General features: G+C 42.7%; 1 protein-coding gene across 2 annotated transcripts in view; it reads left to right on the top strand.

The window, feature by feature from the left end:
* CORIN (corin, serine peptidase) overlaps window positions 1-16,525 on the top strand; it is a 387,855-nt gene that overhangs the window by 259,430 nt on the left and 111,900 nt on the right. For both annotated transcript variants that reach the window (XM_088475236.1, XM_088475237.1), the window contains exons 6-11: window positions 7,847-7,960; window positions 9,226-9,333; window positions 11,548-11,658; window positions 12,189-12,311; window positions 13,026-13,130; window positions 16,171-16,402. In XM_088475236.1, coding sequence (XP_088331362.1) covers window positions 7,847-7,960; window positions 9,226-9,333; window positions 11,548-11,658; window positions 12,189-12,311; window positions 13,026-13,130; window positions 16,171-16,402 — 793 coding nt within the window. The remainder of the gene's footprint in view (window positions 1-7,846; window positions 7,961-9,225; window positions 9,334-11,547; window positions 11,659-12,188; window positions 12,312-13,025; window positions 13,131-16,170; window positions 16,403-16,525) is intronic.

The following is a 16,525-nucleotide window of genomic DNA, read 5'->3' as shown; positions in this document are numbered from 1 at the left end:
TGCTATGCAGCAAATTTTTATAAATCCTGTATTTGTACTGCATTGTTTGTACTGTTAATAACTGTTGTTCTTTTCTGCTCATTTATTTATGTACTTTGTAAGGCGCTGCGGAACCCTTGTGGCGCCATGTAAATAAAGGATGATGATGATAATAATAATAATAATGTACATTGCCTTTCTACACTAGCAATCAAATAAGCTATAACCTTAAATTGCTTATGAAGATCCTTCATTCATTACAAAATATAGATGGAAGTGAGACTACTGAAAGCAGGTTGGACAATCATGAAGTCCTCAGCACAGGGGCATTTGTGGTGCACACAAAAGTCCAGTATGCCAACAAATGTAAATAATGTTGTTACTGTGTTACTGTCAATTAAGCAGTGCCGCAACTAGGGGGGGCTAAGGGGGCACGTGACCCGGGTGCTGGACTTGAAGGGGTACCAGGGAGAGGCTGTCGGGATGCTAGGTTTTCTTGTGGGTTTGGAGCCGCACCCCAGCCTTGAGAGGCACAAAGACGCCGTCAGTCTAATGTGGTGTCGGTCGCAAGCCAATCGATGCTCGCGGCCCGGCAGCCAATCAGCAGAGGCTGCCGGTCCATTAGCTCCAATTGGTTTGCGAGCGGCGCCACATTACAACTATGGCAGTACTGACAGATCCCCAGTATGTGGCAGCCCAATCCCGCGCTACCCCGAGCTCACCCACTGCACAGCCCTGGCAGGTAAGAGATGGGAAATGGGGCCTTACTGTGGCTTAATGTAAAAGAGGTCTTACTGTGGCATACTGTGTAAGAAGCCTTACTGTGTCATAATGTAAAGGAGGCCTTACTGTGGCATAATGTGTAAGGGGCATTACTGCAGCATAATGTAAAAGGGGCCTTACTGTGGCATAATGTGTAAAGGGCATTACTGTAGCATAATGTATATGGGGAATTACTGTGGCATAATGTACAAGGGGCATGACTGTGGCTTAATGAATAAGGGGCATTACTGTGGCATAATGTGTTGTAAGGGGAATTACTGTGACAGAATGTGTTGTAAGGGGCATTATTGTGTTGCATAGTGTAAAAGGGGCCTTACTGTGGCATAATGTGTAAATGGCATTACTGTGGCATAATGTATATGGGGAATTACTGTGGCATAATGTACAAGGGGCATGACTGTGGCTTAATGAATAAGGGACATTACTGTGGCTTAATGTATAAGGAGCATTACTGTGGCATAATGTGTTGTAAGGGGCATTACTGTGGCAGAGTGCGTTGTAAGGGGCATTACTGTGGCAGAGTGCGTTGTAAGGGGCATTACTGTGTTGCATAATGTGTTGTAAGGGATATTACAGTGGCATAATGTGTTATAAGGGACATTACTGTGTGGCAGAATGTGTTGTAAGGGGCATTATTGTGGCATCATGTGTTATAAGGGTCATTAATGTGTAGCATAATGTGTTATAAGGGGCATTACTGTGCCACAAAACCACGCACCCTTTTCGTCCTCTATGTTATATTTTTTTTGGGGGGTATGAAATTCTGGCCTTTGCCCTGGGTGAAAAAAAATCCTGGTTTCGACCCTGCATTAAGATGGGGAGGAGGAAGGATTCTAGATCACCCCCTGTAATGCAGCTGCAGCAGAAATTGTTCTCTTGTACACTCAGGGGCATAGCAAGACCTATAGGGGCCCCAGAGCAAAGTTTTTCTACAGATAGAACTTTCAATAAACTCGATCAATGGGAAAAATTATTTGGGTTATAGGGAGAGGTTTCATACAGTATAGCTGAACCTATACACAGGGTAAGTCTAAGTGCTGTGGCTGCTCTGATGATCCTTGTGAAACATTGGATTATGCAGAAAAGCACAAAGAACATTTTCTTTTCCAAGAATAGTATTATGTTCCGTATACTCTGGTTCTAAATAATTTACAGCACAGTTTCTGTTTACTGAAAAGGTTACAGCCCTGTTTAGACTTATGGGGGTTATAAATGTCCAACAGTCATTATGGAGTATGAACTGTTAGGATGAGAAACCGAAGAAACATACTGAATTACAGATCATCAGCAGATTGTTGAGAGGTTTACAAATGTTGTTAACTCAATTACAAGATAATTGCCAATGTGCACAGTTCAAAGACTATATAATAACAAATGTACTTGTCACTGGTACACAAACAAATACACGCTACAGCAATGTCCTATTATCCTTGTCATCAGTAGAAACTTATAAATGCCATGATAATAAGAATGTATGGTGGCACTTTATCTTATGCTGCAAAATGACTGAGTTCATCCTCAGTATGAATATAGAAAAATGGAAATAATCAGTCCTACAGCTGTGTCCTCATAAACTGTGGGTTCAATCGCACCAAACAGCCCCTCTCGATGCGCCAGATCCCGGGCAGAGCATCTTTCAAAATGTGCATCTTATTCACACAAATAAAACATCTGGAAGCGACAAAACCACTTTGCTAGATTACACTGGTCAATTTACTCAGCTCGAACGGCCCTTCAGCCGACCCTGATCCTACAGTAGGTATAACCAGCCCTAGTGGCAATAGCACTAGGGCTTATCCCATATCTATTTAGCAGCAGGTACAGAATAATAGTTGTAAAAAATAGAATAAATACACTTTGTCCTTGCTGCACTACAGTTACCAGCATGACCTAGTCCCAAAATCCCTGCCAGGGCATACTGACACTTGGAGAACCTCAAGTTCCAGCATGGCCCACTGTGAACCAGACCATGCACCAGGGAAAAATGCTCAAAAAGACATACCCCAATTTAATAAAAAACAAAACAAAACAGAGCTTTCACCATTTTATTACTTATAAGTCCATTGGGAAAGGTCATCTTTGGTGCAAAGTGCCTACTTTGCACTATCCTGGTAACTTGACAAAAAAAAACATGTAAGGCATCACAATACTGTACTTCTCCGATAGGGAGCCATTGCAAATGACAGGTCACTAACGGACACTGCCATAGGAACGAATGGGAGCACTCTGATTTGTTAGTGTATGGGAGCTTTCGTGCTGTTTTATATCTGATATTCTTTCCTATACTAGATTATTTTATTTAGGATAAACCGATAATGATTAAATAAAAAAAACTCATTAAAATAATCTAGAGTAACATAAATACATTGTGTTTAGATGCATGGAATAAGCCAGTTGTATATTAGTTGATGGAAAGCTAAAAAAAATGTTTATTTTAATATTGATATCTTGAAAGAATCCATGAAGCCAGGACCGTTTCATTTTCCGTGTTTAATTAATAGAACACAGCCTTAGTTTATTTTGTCCGTTATATTTATCCAGATGTTAAGGGACATTATTATTATTCTTGCTGTTTAACTCCTTATGAGTGTCTTGTTACTATAGCCAGAATACTACTAGGATAGATCAGTATCTAGAACGCAATGCTCCATTTATCTTAAATGTCATTTTGGTTGTGTCTAAAAACCAGTGATTTACAATTTTACATAATTGTAAATCATGAAATACATTGCAATACAGAAATACTTCTGTAGCAATTTTCCCCCATTAGACTATTCGCTCTTGAACTAAAATCACCAATCACCATTTTAGATTGTAGCTAGAACCTTGCAGAGAAATCACAATATTCATAATAAATACCATCTCAGAGGTACAGCCAGTGAGATACTTGCTAAGGCAGTACACAGTATGCCACACTGCATGTACACACAGTAATGGGGCATCACTGTGTATATCTTGGACCTATAGTGGGGAAGAACATCTTACTAAGAGACTGCCTACTGTTAGTGCCAAGTGTAATCTACTGGTAATATCTAGAGCTGCCAAGCATACAGATTTGAGTCATACACAGTAGGTGAAGCCCAGTTTAATATACAGAACCTTGCCACAATCTGGATTTAATATGCAGAACGATACCTGCTTCCAAGTCTAAAATGCAAAGCCATATCTGGAATCCAGTATGTGTATGTAGTGACCTTCTCTGATCCCTCATCTTGTAAATTGATTTCTTCTTCCTCCCAGTTCCCACGGCATGTGCATTTCCTATCTTGCACTGAACTCTTATTGCCAAGGAATGAAGAGCAATGGGGGTTAATCTCGGACAAGATCTAAAATACTTACAAATTAAGTAAACTAAATATGCTTGGATATTTTCTATGCCAGAGGATTGCTCAGTTTGCCCACGCAATGCAAGCCCTAGGCAACTGTCCAGTTGAACCCACCTAACCTATCTTTTCTGATTTTTGTTCCTAAGAATTGCTGAGGCAGTACAAACATGGGATGTAGTTAATTTACCGGTGCCGGGATGCCGACCGGCGGAATCCCGACCAGAAACTAAAGATAGGCGTCGAAATCCCGATTCCTATCTTTAGCCCGATGACAAAATCCCTACAGCCGGCATCCCGAATGAAGGTAAGTGGGGCCCTGTAAGCTGTTAGCCGCGGAGGGAGGGTTCGTTTTAGGCGCCCCCCTGCAAGGGTTAGGTTTAGGGTGTGGGAAGGAGGGGTTAGGCACCACTGGGGGAGGTTAGGGTTAGGCACCACTAAGGGAGGGTAAGGGTTAGAGGGGGGAGAGGGGTAGGGTTAGCTTACTTACCACCCCGTCAGCATCTTCTTCCTTCGGGCTTCCGGCGTCGGGACTTCATACCCATTCCTACAAACATATCTACTGTATACCAGCTACGCTGATCACGTTTGAGTTAATCAATGTTATTTTAAAATTAGTTCATTACAGTTATCTAAATCCTTGTAGAAACTTCCCTGAGCTCACTATTATTTGACCGTGCAAATGTAACTCTTACCGATCCATGTCAGTAACACTGTTAAAAATAAAGCATCGCTTGGCTACCTCGGCAAAATCTTTTTTATTAATATGGGTGAGTATTTTTTATTGGCCCTGAAATTTACACTTATCACGATGGTAGGAAAGAAGTTTGATAAAAACACTTAATTTAAGTCTGAGATGACTATCACTATTGTGGTTACTCTGTACAGACTTGGCTGTATCACATAGCAAGGTCCTTGTATGCTACCTTCCCCACAGTGGTCTAGGAATCAATGAGTGGATCAAAGATCCTGAAGGATAGCGATTCATTGTGAAACGCGTCATCAACTCGTCTGGACCGCCCACTTCACCGGGAAATGGGCAACACCATATGACAACGGGTGGCCTCTATGAGTCTTGCCTAGTTCTCTGGGTGTCCTGGAGAGCCACCGAGATTCGTAAGTCTTCTGGACGTTCCGGGAGAGTAGGCAAGTTTGTACTGAGCTGAATATTAATTAATATGTTCACCATGTTCTCCTATACTCCTCTGTAGTTGCTGTTAGGAGGGAGTAGCTTCCTTAACTAAACAGCCAGACAGTGACTGACAGCTAGATAGACTTGCTTTGCAAAAAAATGCACATTGTTGATAGATACATAGCGACAGCAATGATGATGATGTCACAGCAAACAAAATGCCTGCAGACACAGACTTACAGCGGACTTTACTGGAGTCTATTACCCTCTTCCATCAAAATCCCAGGTCTGACCCGGGATTTGGAAAACTGTTCCAAGCCGGGTCAGACCCGGGATTTACACCATTTCCACTGTGGTGCCAACCCAGGAATATCCTGGATCGGCGCCATTCACACTGCACAAGGGTGCAGTGCCGGCACTTGGAGATGATATCATCACCAAGTACCAGAAACTCCAGATCTCCCCTGAACACCAGACCAGAGCGGACCAGGTCCTTTCCAGGGGGTGTGTCATTCGGAAGGCTGTCTGTGACAGCTGTCATCGGGGAAGGAGAGATTGGCTGGCTCCACTCAGCCTGACCAGGGTTTTACCCGAATAAAACCCTGCTTGAGACCCAGGAGAAAATGCTGGGATATTTTCCTTGGAGCCTTTTCCACTGAGCCGCTACCTGGGTTGACACGGCAATAACCTGGATATTTTGGCCAGTGGAAAAGGGGTATAAGGCAGCAGAATATCAGGTTAGTAATAAAGATGTTCTTTACATGCATGGGTCATACCAACGAGTACTGGTGGTCTGTGCTCATTTTTCATTATTTAAATAATATTTAAACCATTACTTACTGCCCATGTAGGATATTTCCCATGTCCTTATGTCTCACAGTTTGCATTTTGCCCAGAAAATGGCAATTTTCCTGACAAATTGACGACATGAGAAATTAAATCACTTCTGTGGAACTTTGCCAGCGTAGACAGTTTTCACATTGGAGAAATCTTAGTTCCCTATGTTTTTTCCGTAGTTTTCACACATTCTAGGATTTCTGTTTTACATCCAAATGTCATTGTGCAGATGCTTCTAGTGATCATATCAAGTTTTCTATTTAAAACTGTGAAGAATTGATGGCCCCGGGGAAGAAATGCTTTGCCAAGTTATGCCGCCTTCAGCGTGATCCCCCCGTTGTGCCGTCTTGCTTGTTAATGTTTTTTATTACTTTAGCCAGATGATTATTCAAAGATCATTATCCTATTAGAATTCCTTTATAAATACTTGGTGGTTGAATAATGTTTTTCGCATAGGAATGTATCAATTCTCTTGTGCAGTGTTGCACATAAATAATCTCTTTACCTTTTAAAGATATAAAAACAGTACCTAATTAATATGGAAACAAAGTGTGCTCTGCATACATCCAATACATGTTGACTGCTTTGTTAGTAGGCCTCTAATTTGTTTTATGAATGCTATTGTACTGTAGGTAGGGGAGAGCCCTTGTCGGATGGTCGCCATCCCTGGGATTGGTTACAGTAAAGTTCAAAGTGTTCTTGCTATGTGCGCAGTTTTATTTAGTCATTTCCTAGTTGAAATGACTGGGAAGATAGATACTTTTCTCTACCTGCTCTAAGTTAACGTAGCTGTAATCAGTGCTGCGCATCCGCCGCTACCGTTCACAGAAACAGCATATGTGAGTGCAGCACTTATTATAGCTGCGTTGAATATAATATATAATAAAAAATATATTTTTCCATCCACTTTTCTGTGTTCTCCTCGCCGGTGCATGCTGCTGCTGACAGGAAGCGTCTCGCCTGTCTGTTTCCCAGTGGCACTTGTAAGTGCTTCTTCAATTGTGTTATTTAATTAATTGTTTTTAGTAAATAAACAGTTGATTATTAAGCACTTACAAGTGCCACCGGGGAACGGAGGGGGGACATTGCAGGTGGAGGAGCTGCTCACGGCCGCTGATAGCAGGTATGTATGCATGTAGGTAGGTAAATATATGATTTTTGGAAATTGATGAATTGAATGAATGAATGAAATTGATGATTTGCATAATTTCTACATTCCCATAAAGTGTGGGGAATTATTGCGGCAGGACAGGTAACCAGGAGATATCAGTGATAGCGTTACTAGAGAAACAAATGGAGCTGTCACTATAAATTAGCATTTTTAAATAAAGTACATAAAAATAAGTTATTTCTAGGATGATAAACGTCGACCGTTGTGAAACACTGACTAGCGTACAATATAGTGGGGATATTTACACAGTACACAGTATTCAACAGGCACCATCTGCATTAATGGAGCAAGATCTCCACCACACACTGCATGAGACCGGATTACACAGAGTGATAATAGGCTTGTGCCTTTCTCCGCACAGTAAGAAAGTGCTCCCTCTGCATCCCTTTATCACACTTTAATAATCTTACTTCACAAATGAAAACCTCCTTTTGGCATTGCTTTGAAAAACTGGCGGAATCTGTATTTTTACAGGACCTGTTTCACACAGGGCAACGACAGAGCAAATTGTGGTAATGTTTATATATTACAAACATGACATTATATTATGATGTTTCCTCTTCTCTTTAAGGTATTGTACGATACACTACAAATGTAATATTTTTTTATTATATCTCTTAGCACTTTGTGGAGAGCATGACAGCTTTCTGTGCAACAATGGCATCTGCATAGCCAAGAAACTGATGTGCAATGGATTCAACGACTGTGATGACTGGAGCGACGAGGTACACTGCAGTAAGTTACCCTTGCCAATACTGGCTAAAGTCTCATGTAATCTCATGGGTCTTCTATAGAGCCATCACTTTCCCTCACATTAATATATAGGCTGTAATAAGCATACAATGTCACTGTCTTTAATAATAATTTGGCCAACTGTTGTTTAATTGGATGGATAATACTGGGCACAGCCGAGCAAGCAGTTTAGCAGACCCCGTTGCTAATGACGATTGCAGCAGCCAATGCGTGAAACTCAGTATCAGACCCGATAGCATTTTTGTTACTTAAATATCAATTAACCAGCTGGATGACAGCTTAATTCAACCCTAATCAATTTGACAAAAGGAAATAATAAAAGGTAACTCTGTAACTTAGGGTCTCATTCAGACCCGCTCACGAGCGCAGGACGCTCGCAAGCGGATCGTTGGTACCCAAATGCGCATGCACATGACGGAGGGAGCTCCGTCGCGCACGTGCGCGAGACCCGGATAGCGACAGCCAAGCTGTCACTCCGGGTCTCGCACCAAAGGGGGCGTGCTGTCGATGGTGAGTGACAGCACGCCCCCTTTGGTGGGCGTGCCAGGGCGTGGCTGACAGACGGAGGCGTTCCCATGGGAACGCCTACCGTCTGGGCCCGGCCCCACTGACATCACTAGTGATGTCAGTGGGAGTGATTTTGGCTCTGATAGAGCCAAAATCACTCCTGGGCTTGCGGCAGCGAGACCCTACCGCAGGGTCTTGTCGCAAGCCCGATGGTCGCGATGGTCTTGACCATCGCGACCATCATCATGGATGCTCGTATAAGCTGTGGGTGGTAACCCACAGCTATGCGAGCGTCCAAAAGGCCGCTCCAAATTTAAATAGGACGGCCCTGATTCAGAGCGAGCGCTCTGGTTAGAGCGTCCGGCTCTGAATCAGGGCCTTATACCCATATTCTGAACTCTCATTGTCAGGACTCCATTTGAAGTAGGTTACTACCATTAGCCAAGATAAAAGAACATTTCCATGTGGAGAATATGGCCATAGTAGCCAATTAGCTTCTCCTGTAGCTAGCATTTATCAACTGTATTCTATACAATGATAGGTAGAAGCTGATTGGTTGCTATGGGCAACTTTTTCACTCTTGAGAAGGTTTTATACATCTGCCCCATAGACGTAGATTTACTAAAACTTCTAAAAAGGAAATGTAAGATATTGCCCATAGCAACCAGTCATTCCAGCTATTATTTATCTATTGCATCCTAGAGAACACATGCAGGTAACCTAAAGACTTTTAATTACAGATTGCAGTGACCATCTGTACCGTTGCAACACAGGAAAGTGCCTTAACCGTAGTTTTGTATGTGATGGATATGATGATTGCGGAGATCTGAGTGATGAGCAGAACTGTGGTATGTCACAAAGCTTTCCAGAACAATGCCATTGTGAACTGATGTGTACAGTATATTGTGTTCAGGCTAAATAAACTCAAGTATTTAGAGCCTGATTCGGCACAGATCGCAATTGCAATCGCAGCTGCGTAATCGCACGCAATGTAGCTGTAAAAATATGGTAATGTCCGCCATCGCTCAGCCAGCACAGAGAAGCCCATTACTGCTTTCTCATATCCGTAATATCTCGCAGTCCTGCGTATACATCAGTAACATCGAAGCACATCGGCCCCTCACGCACAATTACAGTAGCTCTGACCAGGCTTGCCTACCCTCCTGATTTGGCCGGGAGCTTCCCGAATAGCGGGTGCCGCTTTCGGCCCCCCGGAAATGCAGGCAAGCCTCCCGGCAGCTGCCGTCCCTTCCGACACCCGCCAGAGTAAGTATCACTGCCCCCAGCAGTGCCCCTAGTAGTACCCCAAGCAGTGCCCATAGTAGACCCCCAGTAATCCCCCCAGCAGTGCCCCTTGTAGTACCCCCTGCAGTGCCCCTAGTAGAAGTACCCCCCCAGCAGTGCCCCTTGTAGTACCCCCTGCAGTGCCCCTAGTAGTAGTACCCCCTCAGCAGTGCTCCTAGTAGTAGTAGTGCCCCCCCCAGCAGTGCCTCTTGTACCCCCCCAGACACACAGAAAAAAAACAATAACTTCCACTTACCTTAATCCCCGCTCTGTCGTCTGCTCCTCCGACCGGCGTCCTCCCGGGCCGGCCCGCACTGCATGATGGGAGAGACGACATGGCGTCTCTCCCATCAGCCACTGCGGGAGCCGGAAAACGGAGGCTCCGGCAGTACGAGCAGAAGCCAATGAGAGTCTGACTGACTCTCATCGGCTGCTAAAACAAACACACAGTTTCCGGCACCTGTTATCGGCAGGGTCACACTGACCTGCTTCACAACATTTTTTATTCTGGTGGCGCCCTCCACTATGTGGCGCCCCACTTGGCCCTACTTGGCTGCGTACAAGGTGGTTCACTCGTCACGGGGAGGGGGGGAGCTGGCGGACAGTGCTTAAAAAAAAAAAACATTTACTCACTGGCCGCGGCTGCAGGGGGCTGGCGGGCCCATTGCAGCTTCGGGCCTTTGGGCAAAAGCTCCTAAAAGCCCAATGGAAGAGACAGCCCTGGTGCCAGCCGATCAATATCCATTCCAAATGTGTGTCAGCATTAGTAGGGTTATGGGTGTGCTGATAATAAGCAGTTATAATGAAGTAGATAGATATGATTGGTGTACACCAATAATATAATATACAGTTCATCCCTTTCCAGCAGACCTCAAAGCTTTTGTATTGTGAGAGGTTTGTCACACATCACCAGTAAGAATGAGAGGGGACAATCACAGACACAGGTAAAGCCATCAAACAAGAATTTCTATACATTTACCCCATAATATTTACATTAGACCATAGAAAGGGAAAATATAAGATATATGGGAAGTGCAGAGAGAGAAAAGCTGTAAGCTTGTTAGTTGTTACACGGCTGTGACAAGCTGCTGCATTAGGGAGGATCAGAGACACAGCCAGGTGCAAGGAAAGAAGCAGAGAAACTACAAGTATTGTTCAGTATATGACTAAATGTAGAACACACTATTAACAGCCACAGCATTGAAGAAGCATGGGCAGCATAGATGGTGTAGTGGTTAGCATTACCAAGGCCCGATCTGTGTGGAGCTTGTATGTTCTTTCAGGGTTTTCTATGGGTTCTCCAGTTTCTTCCCACAAGCTAAACACATATTTTTAGATTGATTTGATTCTGACCAAAAATTAGCCCCAGGGGTATATTTACTAAAGTGAGAGTTGTTGCCCATAGCAACCAATCAGCTTGTACTTAACATTTAACTAGCACCTTCTAGAAGATAATATCTAGAATCTGATTGGTTGCTTTGGTAGGGGATATAGAAGCCACACTGGGGCAGGACTCAATTGAATGATTACAGTGTTCTCTGTAAAGCACTGCAGCATATGTGTGCAGTTTATAAATAACTGGTAATAAATAAATGGATGTCAGAGAGTGAGAAATATAAGGCTGTGTTTTACAGCGGTTCATACTTGTATTCACGCCATTCATGTATTGCATGGTTACATCTTTTTCCATGAATATTGCCTGTTATATGATATGTTCAGTTACATTCCAGCTAAGGAATATTTTATAGTTTAGCTACGTCTCACATCTGTTCTCTCAGACTGTAACCTTGCACAAAGTCATCGCTGTGGAGATGGACGATGTATTACGCTAACATGGGTATGCGATGGAGACCACGATTGTGCTGATAAATCGGATGAAGTCAACTGCTGTAAGATATTCAATGTTTAAATGAATGGTCTGTAATCTCCCATGTGTCCCTGTAGGTTTTTTTTACATAGACACAATAAAAAAAAAGAAAATATAGTGGATATATGTGCAAAATAATATGAATATAAATAATTTATTGATAAAATAAGCTGCTTGTACCATCTTAAATCATGGAGGTGCCTCCTTACAATGTAAGGTTGTATACCAATCAATGTTGGATCTTATGAACATGAACCTGTAGTCACAGTTGTGGTAGCAATGTTGTGGGCCTAATCAATATTAATGAGTATGCAGATCACTAACTGTTGCTAATGTAATGTACTGTTCACACTATATGATTATCAGCTGAGTGCAGATAAGTCATATGGTGCTAGGAGCCTAGAAAGAGGATATGTATAAAGCAAGTATCCATAGCCAGCTATAAAATGGAATTATCTTTAGGGCATCCGGTGTTAGATAGATTAATTGCATTAGATGAGTACAACGCACTGAACTATGGTACAGCATATCTGATCAGAACGTTTTCTCTAGCTTGTCACAGTCAGGGTCTCGCTGAGTGCAAGAATGGCCAGTGCATTCCCAGTGCCTTCCGCTGTGATGGAGATAATGACTGTAAAGATGGCAGTGATGAGGAGAATTGCACAGAACACAAGGGTAAGATAAAGCACTGTTTGCTTACATTGATGATATGCAATACAAATACAGAGAAAAAGGGATGAGAATGTTAGCTCCTTGGGGTGCTTCTGAGAACCTGGAAATTAGAAGGTGCACCTGTTAACTCAATTTTACACTGTACCGACATAGCAAAATTCTAGCCATGGACCCAGGGTGTGGTATGAAAAGTCGACATTCAGAATGTCGACACCAAAATGTGGACATGGTTTTTTTTGCGTATTTTAGCCTAACTCTAAACCCTAAAAATCAGCAAAAAAATGTACATCAGCATTATGATATCGACATGTTAAATTTTGTAATTTTAACCATGTTGATGTTATTGAATGTCGACATATTGTTTGTCGTCCTAAAATCCTTGTCGACATTCTGAACGGATCCCGTGGACCCACCTGGGCTGTACTTAGTTTTTCAGTGCTCATAAAAATTGGATTCTTAAAAATTATGTTGCCAAAAAAAAGTGCATTCTTTTCCTGCACCTATGCTGATGATGAGAACAGATAAAGAGAATGGGATAGTGTATACATCTTGCTGAACTCATACTGTATGTGATGTAGCTGGGCAAAGACACAAACACAGAGACATTCTCTTAATCTTGAGAGTTCATTACTATTGCAAAAATATGACAACCCATAACGCAGCACTGCAGAAAGTCAATACAGCAGCAAGTACATCCATTGTTCTTTCCTCCCACAGGTCAGCTGTGCCAGGACGGGGATTCTAGGTGTGTGTTTCCAGCCTGCCCTGGACCATGTGCCAATGACTCCAACTGTGAAATATCTCAGAACAAAACCAACTGCAGTAAGTACATTTATTTTATAGTGTTCCCTGAAATCAGTGCTACCACATTTATGGCTGTATTTACCAAGACATGTCTTGCAGTATTTTTAAGCTCAGATCTTTCTTGTGACTTTCCATGCTGTTGTGTGTTGCAATTAGGGGTCGATTCAATTAGCCACGAGTCGGCTTGCGGCGTGAGTATGTATGGCTATATGCCGCACTTATGGTAGCTCCGGACTTGCTGATTTTTGTTAGCAGCCTGGTGAGAGGGGGCGAGATGAGGTGCCATTGCTGGCATTTCCAGCAACTCTCCTACATTGTGGCTAATTATATCAACCCCTTAATATCGCATTGGAACCATCACCAACCCAAACTGCAGGCAGCCACTTTGTTGCTAGAGCCATTATCTATGAGAAACCAGCAACTCACTAGCGTATCACTTAGGTACTTTGTGCCTCACTAATGTAAATGGTCCACACAAATATAAAATAGGCTGCATTCTCTTTATTCTTGGTCCTATATCATAAACACTAATTTGGGTTATAAAATGACTCCTTCCATTGTGTGTAGACAACAGGTGGATCTAAGTCTACTGTCCTACAGTGCATCCGGAAAGTATTCACAACGCTTCACTTTTTCCACATTTTGTTATGTTACAGTCTTATTCCAAAATGGAATAAATTCATTTTTGGACTCAAAATTCTACACACAATACCCCATAATGGCAACGTGTAAAAAGTTTTTTTGAGATTTTTGCAAATTTAATTAAAAAAAAAAACATTAAGAAATCTCATGTACATAAGTATTCACGGCCTTTGCCATGAAGGCGTATCCTGTTTCCACTGATCATCCTTGAGATGTTCCTACAGCCTAATTGGAGTCCACCTGTGGTAAATTCAGTTGATTGGACATGATTTTGAAAGGCCTTCACCTGTCTATACTTTATATAAGGTCTCACACTTGACAGTGCATGTCAGAACACAAACCAAGCATGAAGTCAAATTGTCTGTAGACCTCTGAGACAGGATTGTCTCGAGACACAAATCTGGGGAAGGGTACAGAAAAATATCTGCTGCTTTGAAGGTCCCAATGAGCACAGTGGCCTCCATCATCCATAAATGGAAGAAGTTCGGAACCACCAGGACTCTTCTTAGAGTTGGCCGGCTTTCTAAACTGAGCGATCGGGGTAGAAGGGCCCAAGTCAGGGAGGTGACCAAGAACCCTATAGTCACTCTGTCAGCACTACAGCATTCCTCTGTGGGGAGGAGAACCTTCCAGAAGGACAACCATCTCTGCAGCAAGCCACCAATCAGGCCTGTACGGTAGAGTGGCCAGATGGAAGCCACTCCTTGGTAAAAAGCACATGGAAGCCCACCTGGATTTTGCTAAAATGCACCTGAAGGACCATGACGAGACAAGGATTGAACTCTTTGGCGTGAATGCCAGGCGTTATGTTTGCAGGAAGCCAGGCACTGTTCATCACCAGGCCAATACCATCCCAACAGAAAAGCATGGTGGTGGAAGCATCATGCTGTGGGGATGTTTTTCAGTGGCAGGAACTGGGAGACTAGTCAGGATAGAGAGAAAGATGAATGCAGCAATGTACAGAGACATCCTGGATGAAAATCTGCTCCAGAGCGCGCTTGACCTCAGACTGGGGCGACGGTTCATCTTTCAGCAGGACAATGACCCTAAGCACACAGCCAAGATATCAAAGGAGTGGCTTCAGGACAACTCTGTGAATGTCCTTGAGTGGCCCAGCCAGAGCCCAGACTTGAATCCAATTGAACATCTCTGGAGAGATCTGAAAATGGCTGTGCACCGACGCTTCCCATCCAACCTGATGGAGCTTGAGAGGTGCTGCAAAGAGGAATGGGCAAAACTGCCCAAAGATAGGTGTGCCAAACTTGTGGCATCATATTCAAAAAGACTTGAGGCTGTAATTGCTGCCAAAGGTGCATCAACAAAGTATTGAGCAAAGTTGAGAATACTTATGTACATGTGATTTTATTAAATTTGCAATAAATCGCAAAAAAACATTTTACACGTTGTCGTTATGGGGTATTGTGTGTAGAATTTTGAGGCCAAAAATGAATTTATTCCATTTTGGAATAAGGCTATAACATAACAAAATGTGGAAAAAGTGAAGCGTTGTGAATACTTTCCGAATGTATCTCATGTGTACCTAGTAGGATAAGTTTTGCACAATTGGTTCTGGCTAATTACTGTGGAGTAAGGGATAGACTGCATAAATAAAACATAAAGGGCTTTATTTATGAAGCAGCTGCTTTTGTTTAGAACGGTAACCGCAGTCTGTGTAAAGCACGGCTTACAAACGCTGCTGCTTGGTATATAAAGCCCAAAATCTCAACACAGTTTTTTTTTTCCATAGATGGACTGATACTCGCAGTAGCATTAAGCAGTAAATTTGGCAGCCGCAGACGTCCCCATATGCCGGCACTTTGTGCCTGGCGCTGAGCCAGACTCATTAGTCCAATAGCCTCGTATTCCAGAGGCTTTACCACGCTTTTGTGAAGAATATTTTCACGTGTTTGTGTGTTTGCTGGTAAATTTCCAAGTTCCCTTACAGACCAGGCCAATAGGAATGATGGCTAGGAGTAGGAGTTGCTGACTTGTTTTGCGCGTTACATGCACATGTTATGCAACAGGAAGAGCTAATTTGATTCACTAGCAGAAGAAAACAAATTACACAGCTGTGAGCCACCAGCCGTGAACATAACATGGGCAGTGGGACCCTTCTCCTAATTCGGCCATCTGGAGAAACAGCTGTGATACAGGACAGGGATGGGGCTCTCCTATGAGGTTGCACATATTTTCTATATCTGTAAATAGCAGAAACAGAATTTCTCCTTTTTCTTAAGGACCAGATTTATTGGGATGTTATTAGATGTCTGAAGGAAACAAGTCATTGTCATGTAACAATTTCACCTGTAATTACAATATTATAATTCATGTACTAGAGGTGTACTGTAAGTAAAATGTCCTTGTATTTCATTGAGTTCTCTCTTAATTGGTGTGCATCTGTATCTCAATTTTTTAGGTCGATGTGAGCCAATAACTCTGGAGCTCTGTATGAACCTGCCCTATAATTATACTCATTTTCCAAATTATCTTGGCCACAGGACTCAGAAAGAAGCCTCTATCAGTTGGGAGTCATCTTTGTTCCCAGCTCTAGTACAGACCAATTGCTACAAATATCTTATGTACTTTGCTTGCACTATTTTGGTACCAAAGTGTGAACTTCAGACAAACCAGCGGATACCCCCCTGCAGGTAATGCATCCACTGAATGTCACCAGAATGCTTTTCTACACATTTTGTGGCTACGATAGGGACACAATGAGGTAGAGGCTAGACAGGCAGCTGCCTAAGGATTAGTTATTTCTCTTATTTATA

The sequence above is a fragment of the Taudactylus pleione genome, unplaced genomic scaffold, assembly GCF_031769625.1.
Source record: "Taudactylus pleione unplaced genomic scaffold, aTauple2 ptg000169l, whole genome shotgun sequence".
Lineage (NCBI taxonomy): Eukaryota > Metazoa > Chordata > Amphibia > Anura > Myobatrachidae > Taudactylus > Taudactylus pleione.
The sequence above is the reverse complement of the archived record's forward strand: the minus strand, read 5'-3'. Positions and strand labels throughout refer to the sequence as shown.